This window comes from Trachypithecus francoisi, unplaced genomic scaffold (assembly GCF_009764315.1).
Source record: "Trachypithecus francoisi isolate TF-2019V2 unplaced genomic scaffold, Tfra_2.0 Lachesis_group7, whole genome shotgun sequence".
NCBI classification, from domain to species: Eukaryota; Metazoa; Chordata; class Mammalia; order Primates; family Cercopithecidae; genus Trachypithecus; species Trachypithecus francoisi.
Genome location: NW_022681472.1, coordinates 84871380 through 84890811, shown reverse-complemented (window position 1 = coordinate 84890811; position 19432 = coordinate 84871380). Strand labels below are relative to the sequence as shown.

Sequence of the window (19432 nt, the reverse complement as noted above, 5' to 3'; positions counted from 1 at the left end):
TATCCTGTAACTTTAATGAATTTATAACTTCTTTTTTTTTTTTTTTTTTTTTTTTGAGATGGAGTCTCACTCTGTCACCCAGGCTGGAGTGCAGTGGCGTGATCTCGGCTCACTCCAAGCTCTGCCTCCCGGGTTCACACCATTCTCCTGCCTCAGCCTCCCAAGTAACTGGGACTACAGGCGCCCGCCACCACGCCCAGCTAATTTTTTGTACTTTTTAGTAGAGACGGGGTTTCACTGTGTTAGCCAGGATGGTCTTGATCTCCTGACTTTGTGATCCACCCACCTTGGCCTCCCAAAGTGCAGGGATTACAGGCATGAGCCACTGCGCCTGGCCAATTAATTTATAACTTCTAATAGTTTTTTGTTGTTGGAGTCTTTAGGTTGTTCCAAATATAAGACCACATCATCTACAAACAAGGACAATTTGACTTCTTCCTTTCCAATTAGGATGCCCTTTATTTTTTTCTTCTCCCCATTTAGTGAGTCTGTCATATATGACTTTTTATTATGTTGAGGTATGTTCCTTCTATACCCACTTTTTTTGAGGGGTTTTATCACCAAGGGATATTGAGTTTTATCAAGTGTTTTTCAGCATTAATGGAAATGATCACATGGTTTTTGTCCTTCGTTCTGTTGATATAAGGTATCACCTTGATTGATTTGTGTATGTTGTACCATCCTTGCATCCCTGGGTCGTGATAAATGATGTTTTTAATGTATTGTTTAATTTGGTTTCCTAGTATTTTTTTGAGGATGTTTCCATCCATATTCATCAGAGATATTGGCTTGTAGTTTTTTGGAAATTTCTTTGTCTTGTTTTTTATTAGGGTAATATTGGCCTCATAAAATGAGTTTGGAAGTATTCCCTCTTTGTCTATTTTTAAAAATAGGTTAAATAGGTTGAATAGGATTGCTATTAGCTCTTCTTTAAATGTTTGGTAGAATTCAGCATTGAATTCATTGGGTCCCAGGCTTTTATTTACTGGGAGGCTTTTTATTATGGCCTTGCTCTCATTAACTGTGATTGATATGTTCAGGTTTTGGATTTCTTCAAGGTTCAATCTTGGTAGGCTGTATGTTTCTGGGAATTTATCAATTTCCTCTAGATTTTCCAATTTATTGGTATATAGTTGCTCATAGTAGCCACCAATAATCCTTTGAATTCCTGTAGTATCAGTTATAATGTTTTCTTTTTCATCTATGTTTTTATTTATTTGGGCCTTCTCTCTTTTTTCTTAGTCTGCCTAAAGATTTGTCTATTTTGTTTATCTTTTCAACATAGCAACTTTCATTTCATTCATCTTTTATATTGTTTTCTTCATTTTAACTTTATTTCTGCTCTATCATTATTGTTTGTTATTTTCTACTAATTTTGGGTTTGGTCTGCTCTTGGTTTTCTAGTTCTTTAAAATGCATCATTAGGTTATTTATTTGAAGTTTTTCTTCTGTTTTGATGTAGGCACTTATAGCTATAAATTTCCCTCTTTGTACTGCTTTTGCTGTATCCCATGGGTTTTGGTACGTTTGCATTATCATTTGTTTCAAGAAATGTTTCAATTTCCTCATCAATTTCTTCATTGGCCCATCAGTCATTCAGGAGCATATTGTTTACTTTCCATGTGTTTGTATAATTTCTAAAATTCCTATTATTGATTTCTAGTTTTATTCCATTGTGTTCAGAGAAGATACATTATATTATTTCAACTTTTTGAGTGTTTTAAGACTAGTTCTGTGACCTAAAATATGGTCCACTCTTGAGAATGATCCATGTGATGAGAAGAAAAAATGTGTATTCTGCGTCCATTGGATGAAATGTTCTGTAAATACCTATTAGGTTCATTTCTTCTATAGTACAGATTGAGTCCAATGTTTCCTTGCTGATTTTCTGTCTGGGAGATCTGTCCAATGCTGAAAGCAAGGTGTTGAAGTCTCTAGCTATTATTGTATTGGGATCTACCTCTTTAGCTCTAATCCGAATCTAAATCTATTTTGTCTGATATAAGTATAGCTATTCCTGCTCTTTTTTGGTTTCCATTGTCACAAATGTATTTTCCATTGTTATGTTTTTATTTCATGTGTATCTTTATAGGAGAAGTGTATTTCTTGTAGGTAACAGATCATTTGGTCTTGTTTTTTTAATTAATTCAATCACTCTATGTTTTTAGATTGGACAGTTTAGTTCATTTACATTTAATGTTATTACTAATAAGTGAGGACTTTTGTTATTTTATTTTTTGTTTTCTGGTTGTTTTGTGATCTTCTGTTTCTTCTTCATTTTCCTCTTCCTTTTAGTGAAGGTAATTTTCACTGATGGCATATTTTAATTTCTTGCTTTTCATTTTTTGCTTATTCATTGTATGTTTTTAGATTTGAAATTACTATGAGGCTTGCAAATGCTATCTTATAACTCATTATTTTAAATGGATGACAACTTAATAGTGATTGCATAAACAAACAAACACAAAAAGAAAACTAATAAAAACTCTACACTTTGTCTCCCTGCTTTTTAACTGTTTGTTGTTTCTCTTTATGTCCTATGGTACTATGTCTTGAAAGTTGTAGTTGTTTTTGATTGGTTTATCATTTGGCCTTTCTACTTAAGATAAGAGTAGTTTACACACCACAATTACAATGTTCCAATATTATGTGTTTTTCTGTGTGCTTCCTACTACCATTGAATTTTGTACCTTCAGATGATTTCTTCTTGCTCATTAACATCCTTTTCTTTCAGACTGAACAACTCCCTGTAGTATTTCTTGTAAGACAGGTTTGGTGTTGATGAACTCTCTCAGTTTTTGTCTGTCTAGGAAGGTCTTTATTTCTCCTTCATCCTTGAAGCATATTTTTTGCCAGATATACTACTCTAAGGTAAAAGTTTTTTTTCCCTTCAGCATATTAAATATGTCATGCCACTGTCTCTTGGCCTGTAAGGTTTCCAGTGAAAAGTCTGATACTAGACGTATTGGAATTTTATTATTTGCTATGTTTTCTTTTCTTTTGCCATTTTAGGATTCTTAGTTTATACTTGATATTTGGGAGTTTGGTTATCAAATGTCTGAGGTAGTCTTCTTTGGGTTAAATTAGCTGGGTGTTCTGTTACCTTCTTGTACCTTGTACTTGAATATTGGTATCTTACTTTGGGTTTGGGAAGTTCTCCCTTTGCATAAACTTTCTACACTTATCTCTTTCTCAATCTTCTCTTTAAGGTCAATAACTCTTAGATTTGCCCTGTTGAGGCTATTTTCTACATCTTGTAGCATGCTTCTTTCTTTTTTCTTTTGTCTCCTTTGACTATATATTTTCAAATAGCCTGTTTTCAAGATCATTAATTCTTCCTTCTGTTTGATCAATTCTGTTATTAAGAGATGCTGATGCATTCTCCTGTAGGTCAATGTATTTTTCAACTCCAGAATTTCTGCTTCTTTTTAATTATTTCAATTTCCTTAAAAAATGTATCTGATAGAATTCTGAATTCCTTTTATGTGTTATCTTGAATTCTTTTGAGTGTCCTCAAAACAGCTACTTTGAATTCTTTGTTTGAATGATTACATATCTCTGTCTCTCTGGGATTGGTCCCTGATGCCTTATTTAGTCTATTTGGTAAGGTCATGTTTTCCTGAATAGTCTTTTTTTTTTTTTAAATTCAAAATTACATTTTATTGCAGAATTTAAAAATAGTTTTCCTTATAGGCTTCCTGGACTAGAGACTTACATTTTCTTTCTTTCTTTCTTTTTTAAATTATATATATATTTTCTTTTTCTATACTTTTATTTTAAGTTCAGGGGTACATGTGTAGGTTTGTTATATAGGTAAACTTGTATCATGGGAGTTTGTTGTACAAATTATTTTGTCACCAAGGTATTAAGCCTAGTACCCATTTGTTATTTTTCCTGATCCTCTCCCTCCTCCCACCCTCCATCCTCTACCTTCCAGTAAGCCCCAGTGTGTGTTGGTCCCCTCCATGAGTCTATGTGTTCTCATCATTTAGCTCCCACTTATAAGTGAAAACATGTGGTATTTGGTTTTCTGTTTCTCTGTTAGTTTATTAAGGGTAATGGCCGCCAGCTCCACTGGGAGCTGTCCTTGATCTTGTTCTTTTTTTGGCTACATAGTATTCCATGAGGTATATGTACCACATTTTCTTTATCCAGTCCACAGTTGATGGGTATTTAGGTTTATTCCATGTCTTTGCTATTGTGAATAGTGCTGCAATGAACATACGCAAGTATGTGTCTTTATTATAAAATGGTATCTATTCTTTTGGGTATATACCCAGTAATGCACTTGCTGGGTCAGATGGTGTTTCTATCTTTAGGACTTTGAGGAATCACCAAATTGTCTTTCACAATGGTTTAACTGATTTACATTCCCATCAACAGTGTATAAGCATTCCTTTTTCTCCACAACCTTGCCAGCATCTGTTATTTTTTGACTTTTATTAATAGCCATTCAGGCTTGTGTCAGTTGATATCTCATTGTGGTTTTGATTTGCATTTCTCTAATGATCAGTGATGTTGAGCTTTTTTTAAATAAGATTGGCCACATGTATGTCTTTTTTTTGAAAAGTGCCTCAGCAAATATTGCTGCCTGATCCTTCCTCTGGAAGCTTCGTCTCAGAGGGGCACCCAGCTGTGTAAGGTGTCAGTCGGCCCCTACTGGCAGACATCTCCCAGTTAGGCTACACAGGGGTCAGGGACTCCCTTGAGGAGGCAGTCTATCTGTCCTCAGAGCTCAAATTCTGTGCTGGGATAACCACTGCTCTGTTCAGAGCTGTCAGTCAGGGACGTTTAAGTCAGGAGAAGTTTCTGTTCCCTTTTGTTCAGCTATGCCCTGCCCCCAGAGGTGGAGTGGAGTCTACAGAGGCAGACAGCCCTCGTTGAGCTGCGGTGGGCTCCACCCAGTTTGAGCTTCCTGGTGGCTTTGTTTACCTACTCAAGCCTCAGCAATGGCAGACACCCCTCCGCCAGCCCAGGCTGCCAGCTGGCAGTTCAATCTTGGACTGCTGCACTAGCACTGAGCAAGGCTCTGTGGGCGTGGGACCTGCCGAGCCAGACGCAGGATATAATCTCCTGGTGTGCTGTTTGCTAAGACCATTGGAAAAGTGCAGTATTAGGGCAGAAATGTCCCAATTTTCCAAGTACAGTCTGTCACGGCTTCCCTTGGCTAGGAAAGGGAAATCCCCCAACCCCTTGCACTTCCCTGGTGAGGCAACACCCTGCCCTGCTTGGGCTCACCCTCCGTGGACTGCACCTACTATGCAACCAGTCCCAGTGAGATGAACCAGGTACCTCAGTTGGAAATGCAGAAATCACCTGTCTTCTGCATCGATCACGCTGGGAGTTGCAGACTGGAACTGTTGTTATTCGGCCATCTTGGAACGATCCTCCGCAAACCATCCTTTTCATATATGTTGTTTTTACCTTCAGTGTAGACTAGGACCTGATCATTTCTCATTACTTTGAGTGCAATGCCCTGGCCTACCCTGTCATTAATGATTACCTGTATTATTGCAAAACTACCCTACTAGACTTCCCACTTCTGCCTGAACTCCCTTACTGCAGGCTAATGTCAACCCACCCGCCATAGACATCTCTCTGCAAAAGATGCATCAGATATGTCACTTGTGTGCTCAAATCCCTCCAAAGGCTTTTAATCTCACTTCAAGTAAAAGAGAGTGATGAAAATGACTGACAGGGGCCTTCACCAACTTGCCTTCAGTTTCTTCTGACCTCATCTTCTTTCCTTTCCACCTCACATATTCCAGGCATGCATTTCCTCTAAATCTTTGCACTTGCTGATTTCTCTACCTGGAATTCTTTTCTCCACATAATGTTCATTGTTTATACCTTGCCTTCTCTACATTATTGTTCAACTGTCACTTCTCAGTGTGGCTTTCTCTGTAAAACTGCAAACACCAACATATTCTCTACCACTGCTCATATCATCTTAACATAAACTCCGCCTTCCCTCTGGCCCTTTAGTTGATGACAGTATTGAGCCCTTCCTTCTTGTTATTTAGAGTATCCCTGGGTTAGAGGTGAGGAGATACCCAGGATTTCCTACTCCAACCATAAGGGGCAATGAATTTCACAGCAGTGCCTCTGTCAGAAGCCCAAATTGGCTTTAGAAGCCCAAAGTTGGAAGCCAGGTGTGGTGGTGTGTGCCTATAATCCCAGATGCTAGGTAGGCTGAGGTGGGAGAATCACTTAAGCCCAAGAGTTCAAGACCAGTCTGGGCAACATGGCAAGACCCTGTCTCAAAAACAACAAAAAAATGAACTCAAAGTTGAGAAAGTTATAATCTAGTCACTATTTTAAGTTAAGACCTGCTAATCTCATAGGTAGATCTTTTCCTTTAGGGGAAATATCAATAATTGATGAGAGTTTAACCATTTTCTTCCTTTCCCAACTGATGCTCTCCTTTCATCTCCTCCTAGCAACATGCCCTCCATGTTTGAACGCATTAGCAAAAATTTGATCAAAGAGATTGGAAGCAAAGACCTGACACCTGTCAAATACCTACTGAGTGCCACCAAATTACGTCAGTTTGTTATATTACGAAAGAAGAAGGATTCTCGTTCATCTATTTGGGGACAATCTGACTATATTCCAGTTGAATTCTCCCTCAATGATATCCTGGAGCCAAGTTCTTCAGTCCCAGGTATTGTCAGCCAGAGGCCTAGGAGGTGAGGGGTGAAAAACATGGGTGGTCAGAAAAAGATGGCCCAGCATCCAAAAATAACTGAGCACCTAGAAAGGAACTTTCAGGACTAGCCTTGCCTGTAGACAAGGGGCAAGAAACAAAGACAAATTGAGAATCCTACTAATTGTCTGGATGTAGGCATTCATTAGATCATTTAATATTTGCATCAGGCTCATGAGGATATTATCCCCATTTTACATAAGAGTAAATAGAAGGTTATACAATTGTCTGTTCAAAGTTATGTACCTGGGGGCTGGGCACTGTGGCTCATGCCTATAATCCCAGCACTTTGGGAGACTGAGGCGGGCAGATCACTTGAGGCCAGGAGTTCGAGATCAGTCTGGTCAACATGCCGAAACCCAGACAGGGTGGTGCACTCTTGTACTCTCATATACTCGGGAGGCTGAGACTCAATAATTGCTTGAGCCCAGAAGGTGGAGGTTGCAGTGAGCTGAGACTGCACCAATGCACTCCAGCCTGGATGACAGAGTGAGACTCTTGTCTCAAAACAACAACCACCACCAAACAAAAAACAGTTACGTCCCTGGGAACTGATAGAACTGCGATCCAAACCCAGGTCTGTCTGGCTCCACATCCCAAACATTTTCGGCCCCTGTGTGCTGCCCTCTGTGGCTGGGTGCTGTGCCTGCTGCAGAGGAGACAGTGTGCCTGGAAGGATGATCCCAGGGGTCTTCTGGACACTGTACATTTGACACCACTATTTCTCAGGGTGAAGATTTTATCTCTGTCACATAGTGCCCCTTTCAACATTTAAACATTTTCTGTCTAGTAATTTATGTTCAGTTGATTAGTTTTCAACAGAGTTTTAAATGAGTGGCAGGGTTGGGGCAAAATAGGTCTTTGTGATTTCATTCTGCTCACCAGTTGTTCTTGGCTAAACCTTTGAATTCTTGAATGAATTCTTGGCTAAACCTATGGTCATCTTTTCTTTCCCAGAAACTGTTGTGACAGGACCATTCCACTTCAGTGACATTGTGATCCAGAAGCATAAGGCTGATGTGAGTGTGAATGTTGGTGTAGAAGTGAGTGTGTCAGGGGAGACCTCTGTGGACCATGGATGCTCCCTTGAGTTTCAAATTGTTACCATCCCATCTCCAAACCTGGAAGACTTTCAAAAAAGGTGAGGCCATGGGAGAGGAAGGGGATGGATCATTAGTATCCCAGGGGGTGCTATCCTTGAACACAAAAATACATCTAGCAAGTCTTGTTGCAGGAATGAAAATCAAGATGATGACATCCCAGATTTTGCTACTCTTTTTAAGTATTCATACCTTCCTTTACTCAAGTAATAGCTATTAGTTACCTAACAAATACTTATTAGAGCAGTAACTACCCACTACTGTGTTGTTATTCATTGGGGATAGAATGAAAACAAGACAGATGTAAATACCTGTCATAAAGCAGCTTACATTTAGTGGGGACAAGGGATGGGCAGGGAGTAAGAAAAGAAGCAATAAAAAATAAATTAACAAAGTATTAATTTAAGTGAGACAAAGACTCTAAAACTGTTTATTTAAATAACATGTACATTACTATCTTGGGATTTATTTTTATTTTTTTCAGCTCTATTGAGATATAGTTGACAAATAAAATTGTGTGAATTTAAGGTGTACAATGTGATGATTTGATGTATGTATATATTGTGAAAAGACCACAATAAAGGCAGTTAACATATTTATTACTTCACCTAGTTATCGTTTTTTTTTTTTTTTTTTTTGTGGTGAGAACATTTAATATCTACTCTCAGCAAATTTCAATATATAATACAGTATTGTTACTCTGTGTTCCCTTTGACGAATGTCCCCCCATTTCCCTGACTTCCTAACCCCGGCTAACCACCATTATATTTTGTTTCTATAAGTTTGACTTTTACAGGTTCCACATATATGTGAGATTATACAGTATTTGTATTTCTCTGTTTGACTTTTATTTAGCATAAAGCCATCAAGGTTTATCCATGTTGTTGCAAATAGCAGGGTTTCTTCCTTTTTTATGGCTGAATAATATTCCACTGTACACACATACCACAATTTCTTTTTCCATTCATCTGCTGACAGGCACTTAGGTTGTTTTGGTGTCTTGGTTTTTGTGAATAATGCTGCAATGAACATAGAAGTGCAGATATGTCTTTGAACTACTGATTTAGTTTTCATTGGCTGTATACCCAGAAATGGGATTGCTGGATCATATGGCAGTTCTAGTTTTAGTTTTTTGAAGAACCAACATACTGTTTTCCATATGGCTATATCAATTACATTCCAACTAATAGCATACAAGGATTTCCTTTAATTCACATCTTTGCCAACACTTATCTTTTTGTTAAAAGCCATCCTAACGGATGCGAAGTTTTGTCTCATTGTGGTTTTGATTTGTATGTCCCTGATAAGTAATTTTGAGCACCATTTCATGTGCCTGTTAGCTTATTTGTATGTCTTTTTTTGGAGAAAATATCTATTTAGGTCCTTTGTCCATTTTTTAAATCAAGATTTTTGTTTTTGTTTTTGCAATTTAGCTATATGAATTCTTTATATATTTTAGATATTAACCCATTATCAGGTTTGCAAATATTTTTGATCATTCTGTAGGTTGCATTTTCACCCTATTGATTGTTTCCTTTGCTGTGCAGAAGCTTTTTAGTTTGCTGAATACCACTTTTCTTTTTTTAGCTGCTGGTGCTTTTGGTGTCATATCAAACAAATTGTTGCCATAACCGATCTTGAGGACCTTTCCCCCTGTATTTTCTTCTAAAAATGTTTTAAGGTTCCGTATCGTATATTTAGGTTTCTAATCTACTTGGAGTTGATCTTTGTGTATAAGGTAAGGACCCAGTTTCAGTCTTTTGCATGTGAATATCCAGTTTTTTCAACACCATTTTTTGAAGACACTATCCTTTTTTTTTTTTTTTTTTTGAGACAGAGTCTTGCTCTGTCGCCCAGGCTGGAGTGCAGTGGCCGGATCTCAGCTCACTGCAAACTCCGCCTCCTGGGTTCACACCATTCTCCTGCCTCAGCCTCCTGAGTAGCTGGGACTACAGGCGCCCGCCACCTCGCCCGGCTAGTTTTTTTGTAATTTTTAGTAGAGACGGGGTTTCACCGTGTTAGCCAGGATGGTCTCGATCTCCTGACCTCGTGATCTGCCCGTCTCAGCCTCCCAAAGGGCTGGGATTACAGGCTTGAGCCACCGCACCCGGACGAAGACACTATCCTTTATTCCACTGTCTATTCTTGTCATGCTTGTCAAATATTAATTGATCATATACATATGAGTTTATTTCTTGGCCCTCTACTTGATTCCACTAGTTTATATGTCTGTTTTTATGCAAGTGCCCTAAGTTTTAACTTCTGTAGCTTTGTAATACACTTTGAAATCAGGAAGTATGGGGTGTCTAGCTTTGTTTTTTCTTGAGATTGCTTAAGCTATTCCGGGTCTTTCCGTAAGAGTTTTAGGATTATTTTTTCTATTTCTGTGAAGATTGTCGTTAGTATTTTGATAAGAATTGCATTGAATCTATACATTGCTTTGAGTAGTATGACATTTTAATAATATGAATTCTTCTTATCCATGAGCACAAAAATTTTGCTGTTTATTTTTGTCTTCTTTAATCAATTTTGTAGTTTTCAGTATATAGACCTTTCGCCTCCTTGGTGAAATGTATTCACAAGTATTTTATTATTTTTGATTCTATTATAAATGGATTTTTTTTTTTTTTTTTTTTTTTTTAGACAGAGTCTTACTCTGTCACCCATGCTGGAGTGCAATGGCATGATCTTGACTCACTGCAACCTCTGCCTCCTGGGTTCAAGCAATTCTCCTGCCTTAGCCTCCCAAGTAGCTGCAATTACAGGTGCCTGCCACAATGCCCAGCTAATGTTTTGTATTTTCAGTAGAGATGGGGTTTTGCCATGTTGGCCAGGCTGGTCTCGAACTCCTGACCTCAGGTGATCCACCTGCCTCAGCCCCCCAAAGAGCTGGGATTACAGGCGAGAGCCACCATGTCCAGCCTATAAATTGATTTTTAAAGATAGTTCATTGTTAATTTATAGAAATACAACTGATTTTTAATGTTGATTTTGTATCCCACAACTTGACTGCATTTATTTATTAGTTCTAATATTTTTAAAATGAAGTTTTTAGGATTTTCAATGTATAAGATAATATCATCTGTGAACAGAGACAATTTTACTTCTTTCTTTCCTATTTAGGTGCCTTTTATTTATTTATTTTTCCCTAATTTCACTGGCTAGCATTTCCAGTGCCATACTGAAGAGAAGTGGTGAGGGTGGACATTCTTGTTTTGTTCCTTATTTTAAAGGAAAAGCTTTTCAACACTGAGCATAATGTTAGCTGTGGACTTTATTATGACCATGCATAGCCTTCATTATGTTAAAGTACATTTCTTCTATATCTAATTTGCTGAGAGTTTTTATCATGACAGGATGATAAATTTCATCAAATGCTTTTTCTACATCTACTGAGATGATCATATGGTTTTTGTCCTTGATTACGTTAATATGTTGTATTGTATTTATTGATTTGCATGTGTTGAAACATCCTTTCATTCCAGGGATAAATTCCACTTCATTATGGTGTATGATCCTTTTAATGTGCTGTTAAATTTGGTTTGCTAAAATTTTGTTAAGGACTTTTTCATCTATGTTTATCAGATATATTGGCCTGTAATTTTCTTTTCTTGTTGTAATGTCCTTATCTGGCTTTGGTATTAGAGTAATGCTGGCCTTGCACAATGAATCTGAATTATTCTTTCCTCTTCATTTTTTTGGTTTGAGCAGCATTGATGTAATCTTTAAATGTCTTGTAGAATTCACCAGTGAAGGCATTTGGTCATGGGCATGTTTTTTGGGAGCTTTTTGATTACTGATTCAATCACCTTACTTGTTAATGATATGTTTATATTTTCTGTTTCTTCATGAGTCAATCTCAATATGTCATATGTTTCTAGGAATTTATCCATTTCTCTTAGATGCCCCAGTTTGTTGATATATAATTGTTGATAATAGGCTCTCATGATCTTTTTTATTTCTGTGGCATCATTTGTATGTCTCCTTTTAACTATAAATTTATTTATTGGAGTTCTTTCTTGGTTTGTCTAGCTAAGGGTTTGTCAATTTTTAATTTTTTTCAAAAAATCCCTCAGTTTTATTACCTTTTCTATTGTTTTTCTATTTATTCTGCTCTAATTTTTTTTTTTTTTTTTTTTTAGACAGAGTCTTGTTCTGTTGCCTAGGTTGGAGGGCAGTGGTCAGTGGTGTGATCTTCGCTCACTGCATGCTCTGCCTCCTGGGTTCACGCCATTTTCCTGCCTTAGCCTCCCAAGTAGCTGGGACTACAGGCACCCACCACCACACCTGGCTAATTTTTTATTTTTTATTTTTTATTTTTAGTAGAGATGGGTTTCATCGTGTTAGCCAGGATGGTCTCGGTCTCCTAACCTTGTGATCTGCCCACCTTGGCCTCCCAAAGTGCTGGGATTACAGGTGTGAGCCACTGTGCCCAGTCTGTTCTTCTTTTCTAGTTCTTTAAGGTATAAAGTTAGGTTGTTGATCTGAATTATTTCTATTTTCTTAATGTGGGTGTTTATAAACTTTCCTCTTAGAACTGCTTTTGCTGTATCCCATAAGTTTTGGTATGTTGTGTTTTCATTTTTGTTTGTCTAAGATATTTTTTGAATTCCCTTTTGATTTCTTCTTTGACCCACTGATTGTTCAGTTTAATTTCCACATATTTGTGAATTTTCTGAAATTCCTTGTTATTTCTAGTTTTGTGCCATTGTTATTGGAAAAGATACTTGAAATAATTTCTGTCTTCTTAAATTTGTTAAGACTTGTTTTGTGGCCTACCATATGGTCTATCTTGGAGAATGTTCCATGTGCTCTGGAGAAGAATTTGTATTCTGCTGCTGTTAGATGGAATGTTCTGTATATGTCTGTTAGGTTCATTTGGTTTATAATATTTTTTTCAAGTCTTATATTTTTGCATTGGCTTTTTTTTTCTGGGTGATGTGGCCATTAGAGTGGGTATTAAAGTCTCTTACTAATTTTGTATTGCTGTTTATTTCTCCTTTTAGTTTTGTTAATATTTGATTTATATATTTATGTGCTCTGATGTTTGGTGCATATTTATAGTAGTATCGTATAATGACATTCTTCTATCTTGTTACAGTTTTTGACTTAAATCCATTTTATCTGACATATATGTATATATATAAATATATATATATAATATGTGTGTGTGTGTGTGTGTGTCTATGTAAGTATGGTCACCCTTGTTCTTTTTTGGCCATCTTTTGCATTAGAATTTCTTTTTCCATCTCTTCCCTTTCAGCCTGTGTGTCCTTAAAGCTAACACGAATCTCTTTTAGGCAGCAAGTCATTGGATCTTGCTTTCTTATATATTTATCCACTCTGTCTTTAGTTTGGAAAATTTAATCTTTTTACATTTATTATAATTATTGATAGGTAATATTGGTGCTATTGTCATTTTAATTGTTTTATGACTTTTATAGTTTTTTTCTTTCCTTTTTTCTCACCTGCCATCTTCCTTTGTGGTTTGATTACTTTTTGTGGTAGTATGCTTGATTCCTTTCTCTTAATCTTTTGCATATCTACTACAGGTTTTTCCTTTGTAGTTACAATGAGACTTACATAAAATATCTTATAGTTATAATATCCTATTTTATGCTGATAACTTAATTTTGGGGGATTAATTTTTTTGGGGGGGTCAACCTATTTGGGACATTTTTGAGACAGTCTCACTGTGTCGCTCAGGCTGGAAGCAGTGGCACAATCTCAGCTAACTGCAACCTCTGCCTCCTAGATTTAAGCAATTCTCATGCCTCAACCTCCCAAGTACATGGGACTATGGGCGTGTGCCACCACAACTGGCGAATTTTTTGTATTTTTATTAGAGACAGGGTTTTGCTGTATTAGCCAGGCTGGTCTTGAACTCCTGGCCTCAAGTAATCTGCCTGCCTTGGACTCCTAAAATGCTGAGATTACAGACATGAGCCACTATGCCTGGTCTTCAGCTTATTTTTGATTGCATAAAAAGCATTATACCTTTACTTCTTCCCCTCATTGATATTTTAGGTTATTGATATTATGATTTACATATTTTTATATTGTATATCTCAAAACAAATTATTGTAGAGTTTTTTTTTAATATACTTAAAACATTTTTATACCAGAGTTGAAAATCATTTATGTACCACATTTAGAATGTTACAGAATTCTGACTCTGATTATATATTTTCCTTTACTGATGAATTTTACACATTCATGTGTTTTATGTTGTTAATTAACATATTTTCATTTCAACTTGAAGAACTCCTTTTTGCATTTCTTATAAGGTGCTCTGCCCTCATGAATGGATTAATATCATTATCATGGGAGTTGGATAGTTTTTGCAGGAGTGGGCTCTTGACAAAAGGGTGAAATTCAGCCCTTATATTCTCTTTGTCTTGTGTGTTTGCTTCTGCTTTTCACCATCTTCTATGAGATGACATAATACCAAATGCTGGTGCCATGCTCTGAGGCTTCCCAGCCTCCAGAATCATGAGCCAAATAAACTTCAGTTTTATATAATGTAGCCAGTCTGTCATATTCTCTTACAGCAACAGAAAACAGAACAAGACAGCAGTTTTTTTTTCTTTCAATATCTTGAATATATCATCCTTTCCTAGCCAGGTTTCTCCTAAGAAATTTGCTGATTGTCTCATAGATACTCCCCTGTATGTAATGAGTAGCTTTTCTCTTGTTATGCCCAATATTTTCTCTTATCTTTGACTTTTGATAATTTAATTGTAATGTGTCTTGGTGTAGACCCTTTTGGGTTCAACCTATTTGGGAAATTTTTAGTGTCACAAATCTTGATGCCCCCTTCTTTCTCAAAATTTGGGAGTTTCCTCCTCTTCTCTACTCTCCTCTCTGCTCCTCTCCTCTCCTCTCCTCTCTTCTCTTTTGTGACAGTGTCTTGCTCTGTCACTGAGGCTGGAGTGCAATGGCATGATCCTGGTTCACTGCAGCCTCTACCTCCTGGGCTGAAGAGATCCTCCCACCTCAGCTAGGACTTGTAGTCCTAGCTACTCAAGGTGTGTGCCACCAACTTGCTTAAAGTTTTATTTTTTGGAGAGACATGGTCTTAATATTATGCTCAGGCTGGTTGTGAACTCCTGGACACAAGTGATCTTCCAACCTTGATCTCCCAAAGTGCTGGGATTATAGGTGTAAGCCACTGCCCCTGGCTATCATTATTTCTACATATAGGCTTTTTATCTCTTTCTCACTCTCTTATGTTTCTGGAGAATATTATATTTTGTTTCACTTGATGGTATCCCATAAGTGCCATATATATTTTTTCACTCTGCATTCTGTTTTCTTTTTATTCCTCTGACTGGGTACTTTCAAATTGTCTTTGAATCCACTAATTCTTCCTTTTGCTTGATTGAATCTGCTGTTGAAACTTTCCTAAATTTTTTTTTTCAGTTTAGTTACCGTATTCTTTATCTGTAGGATTTTTTTAATGGTTTCTATTTCTTTGTGGAACTAATTTTGTGTATTGTTTTCTTAATTTTGTTTCATTGTCTATCTGTATTTTCTTGTAGTTCATTGAACTTCTGAATTCTTTGTCAGTTTGTTTATAGATCTCCATTTCTTTAGAGTCAGTCATTGGCATTTTATTGGTTTCCTTTGGTGGTATAACGTTTTCCTGATACCTCATAATCCTTGTATATTGCATTTCTTTTTGTGCTTTTGAGGCAGCAGCCAACTCTTCTAGCCTTAACAAGTTCGTATCAGTAGAGATAGACCTTCACCAGTCAGTCCAGCCTTTGGTTCTAGATGGACTGGCTGTTAGTGTTCATGAGTAAGTGTGGCTTGCTATTCACACTCTCTAGTTGGTGCAGCCACTGCGCACACTCTGAGGTGGAACTGCTGGTTGTGCTCATGGTTGGGCTGGATCACTGGCTGGGTTCTGTGACTGTCAGGAAGAGCTGTTGGCTGGGCTCTGCATTCAGGCAGGGCTACTGGCTGGGCTCCCTCATAGGGTGGGGATTTTGACTGGCTTTGTGGTCAAGTGGGGCCACTGGCTGGACCCCACAATCACCTCTTGTCAGATGTTGTTGCAGCCTGTGCTCCTTGTGGTACTGTTATTTAGGGTATATAATTGGGCAGGGCTTTAGGCTGGGCTCTGAAATTGCCCCTGGTTGGGTGGGTGCCTATGAAGTGCTCCCTGACTGGGTGTGCTGCTGGCTGAATGCCATGTTCAGATGGAGCCACAGACTAGGTTTTGTAATTGGTGGTGGTCTCAGGCTGTGCTTTGTAGTTGGGCAGGCCACAGGCTGGGCTCCATGTGTGGGTAGAGGCACAGGCTGCACTGTGTGTTTGTGCTGGGTCACTGACTGGGAACTTGATCCAGGTAGGGCTACTCACTTTGCTCCATGGTCAGTCATGGTCACTGAACTCCCAGATTGGCTGGGTTTGTAGCCTGTGTCCCACATTTGGGTGTGGTTGCAGGCAGAACTTCAAGGCTGTGTTGGGTTCTTGATCAGGCTCCTTCATGAGGCAGGGTAACAGACTATGCTCCACAGTTAGGCAGAGTCACCAGCTTGATTTCCTGCTTTAGTGGGGCCTGGGGCTGGGCTCTGAACTTGGAAAGCATCACTGTTTGGACTTCCTGGTCAGGCCAGGGGAGAGGCTGTGCTCTGCAGTTAGGTGTGGTTGCTGGCTGGCCTTCCTATTTGGGCAAAGCTGAGCCCTGAGGCTGGGCAGAATTGTGGAGGATCCTTGGTCAGTTGGGGCCAGAGGCTGTGCTCTACAGTTAGGCAGCATTGCTGGCCGGCTTTCCTGTCTCACAAGGAACTTAGGTTGGGCTCTGAGACTGACCTCCACAGTGAGGCTATACCACTGGCTAAGGATGCAAGCCAGACAGAAACTGCCTACCATACTTCCTGGCCAGACAATTTGGTTGGCTTGGGTCTGCAGGTGGGCAAGCTGCTGGCTGGTCTCTCTGATTGGGTGCCACTGCTAGTAGGAATGCAGTGTCGCTGCCAAGATCCATGCAGTGATTGCTGAAGCCTTGACCACTTCTTTGCTTCTAGGTGACCCAGGTGTCTAGTCCTGCCAATTCCCTCAATGTTCTCTGTGACGTGGGACAGAGCTGGACCTCCTAGGATGTGCTTTGGAATGCTTTTTGAAGCTGGATATCTACTTTGGCTCTCTTTTTTCCCGTTGAAGAGATTGTGGGCCCAGGGAAACTCCATCCATGTTGTGATGGCGCTTGGGGGAAGGGTGATGCTGCCAAAGTAAAACTCTTACTCTTACCCTTCTAATGAAGGGTGAAACACCAAACTTGGTGTTTTCAGGATAAGGGGCAAGGTCGGTGAGTTGGAAGCCTAGACAACCAGGATAAAGGAGATATAACATGAAGCTTGGAAGATAAGCAGATGTCACATAACATAGCATCTAAGGACATGGTAAGAAGACAGCAATGACAAAACCTAATATTGTGTGCTCAGTAACCTCCTCTACTGAAAGGCAAATTAAGAATCCCTCAATATTCCACATGACTGTTATCTAGGACACTGACTCCATGGGTGCCTTGAGTAGAATCAAAGTTGAGCCTCAGAAAGAACTGAAATAGAAATGAAATCTGTCTTCAGTACTTCAAATCGTTCATATGTATCCCCAGAAACTACATCATCAAGTCAGCCCTACCAATCCACCCACCAAGGACAGTAAATCTGTAAAGGTCATAAAATCATCCAGAGTCTTCCCTGCTTCATGCCACTTTATCTGCCTGCTCTCCAGCCCACCCTGATTATGCTAATGGACACGTTCGATGTGAATACCCAGCTTTGACAATAGGACTTCCTAAAGACCGTTCTCAATCATCTGGACCTGTCTGCTTCTAGCCCTTTTTCTTCTGAGAGATCCTACTGTTGAAATTCTATAAATTACCCCTTAACAGGACCAGTATAATTTAGCAAAATGCAGATGCCTTTAACAATATGGTACATATACTCTCACACCTGAACCACCATCAATGGGATCTCCTCCATTCTGTATGTCAGATAAAACTTTCTGCTGCCCTAACACCCACTGGGGGCTCACCTCTCAGGGTCCAAAGGCATTGCACCCCTCCCAGATCTTGAGGAGAAGGGCCCCCAGGGTAACCTGAAAAGCCATTGCTTTCCCACTCTGACTCTCCTCCTCCTTCCTTAAATCCCCAGGAAACTGTTGGATCCAGAGCCATCATTTCTGAAGGAGTGCCGGAGGAGAGGGGACAACCTGTATGTGGTGACAGAAGCTGTTGAACTGATCAACAATACTGTGCTGTACAATAGCAGTGATGTGAATATTTTAGGGAAAATTTCTCTTTGGATTACCTATGGCAAGGTATAAAGTTGTCCTGAAGTGGGATTGAAATACAAAAAATATAGCCCATCCTGGCAGCCAAGCTTCATTTCCTAGGGGGCTCTGGACTCTGTTTCCAGGGATTACAAAGGATGGAGTCATTACTTCCCACTTTTTACCTGTCAGTGTATCCTGACTTCTGATCTGAGAGTATATTCTAATATCCTCCATTATAGTGTTTTACTATACGGGGTCATGCAGTATTGACAAAATCAGAAATATATTTAATTAGTTAGTATTGTGTTTTGCTTTGGGTAAATGATAAATTCTGCAGAATTCAAGTGTGTGACCTCTGTGTTATATACAGTCTAGTTTTGTGGCTGGAAGAGATGTGGGACCACTAGCACCAAACCCCAGTTGTTAAAGTACTTTAAACTCTAAGATAACCTGATGAGAAATATTTCAAGGAGTGAGATCAAAGTATTTTCAAGAACATGTGACTTACACGAGTCATTCACAATAACCAAGTATAATATTTTTAATATAAATAAATTCATTTATCAAATATTCAGATTAAGTATGGGTCAAGGACGTATAAAGTTTGTGTGTGTGTTATAATGTGCTTTTACACTATGTCTGTGTTATTTGTCCTTACTTAAGAGCTTTAGAAACTAAAGAAGAAACCTGATATGCATACTAACTTTCCCAATGCCAGTGAGTTACTGCTAAAAATTAGACAAATGGTAACAGACCCCGGAAAGCTGGAATAGTGGACCCCACCTGCAGCAGGGAAGAAAGTCTAGAAACAAGAATCCCCAAAAGGTTCAGGAATCGGAGGCACTAGCTATCTCTGAAGATAGGGTATAGGTGGGACTGAAAGTAAGAATATTGATTGGAAATCTTTTTAATTTTAAAAAAAAGTTTGTGGGTATATAGTAGATGTATACATTTATGGGGCACATGAAATATTTTGATACAGGCATACAATGTGTAATAATCACTCCAGGGAATCTTTATAAGGAACACTCAGAGCCCAAATCCCTTCCCACCTCTGCATAGCCAGGCACCTACCCTTACCCACTCTGGCAGAAGATCTTGTGGAAAACTTATTCCCTGTGGATTCTAGATTTATGGAGACTAGTTACAGTGAAGGGTGGGAGTGAGAAGCCATACTGGAAAAGGGAAATAGGTGCAAGTCCTCATTGAGAGTGGGAACATTGAGACCCTTTCCCCATTCAGCTCCAGGCATCATGTCTCTACTCTTTCTACCCCCACAACACACAGCCTAGGCAGAATATTGAAGAATTATTTCCTAGGAAAATTAACCAGTACAGAA

At 38.7% G+C, this 19432-nt stretch overlaps 1 protein-coding gene across 2 annotated transcripts in view; it reads left to right on the top strand.

The window, feature by feature from the left end:
- GSDMC (gasdermin C) overlaps nucleotides 1-19432 on the top strand; it is a 55767-nt gene that overhangs the window by 19774 nt on the left and 16561 nt on the right. Inside the window, exons 5-7 of one of the 2 annotated variants that reach the window (XM_033202930.1) lie at nucleotides 6441-6664; nucleotides 7664-7847; nucleotides 17973-18138. In XM_033202930.1, coding sequence (XP_033058821.1) covers nucleotides 6445-6664; nucleotides 7664-7847; nucleotides 17973-18138 — 570 coding nt within the window. In that variant the 5' untranslated portion in view covers nucleotides 6441-6444. Of the gene's footprint in view, nucleotides 1-6440; nucleotides 6665-7663; nucleotides 7848-17972; nucleotides 18139-19432 lie in introns of those variants that run through there. The other variant, XM_033202931.1, reaches the window with a different exon arrangement.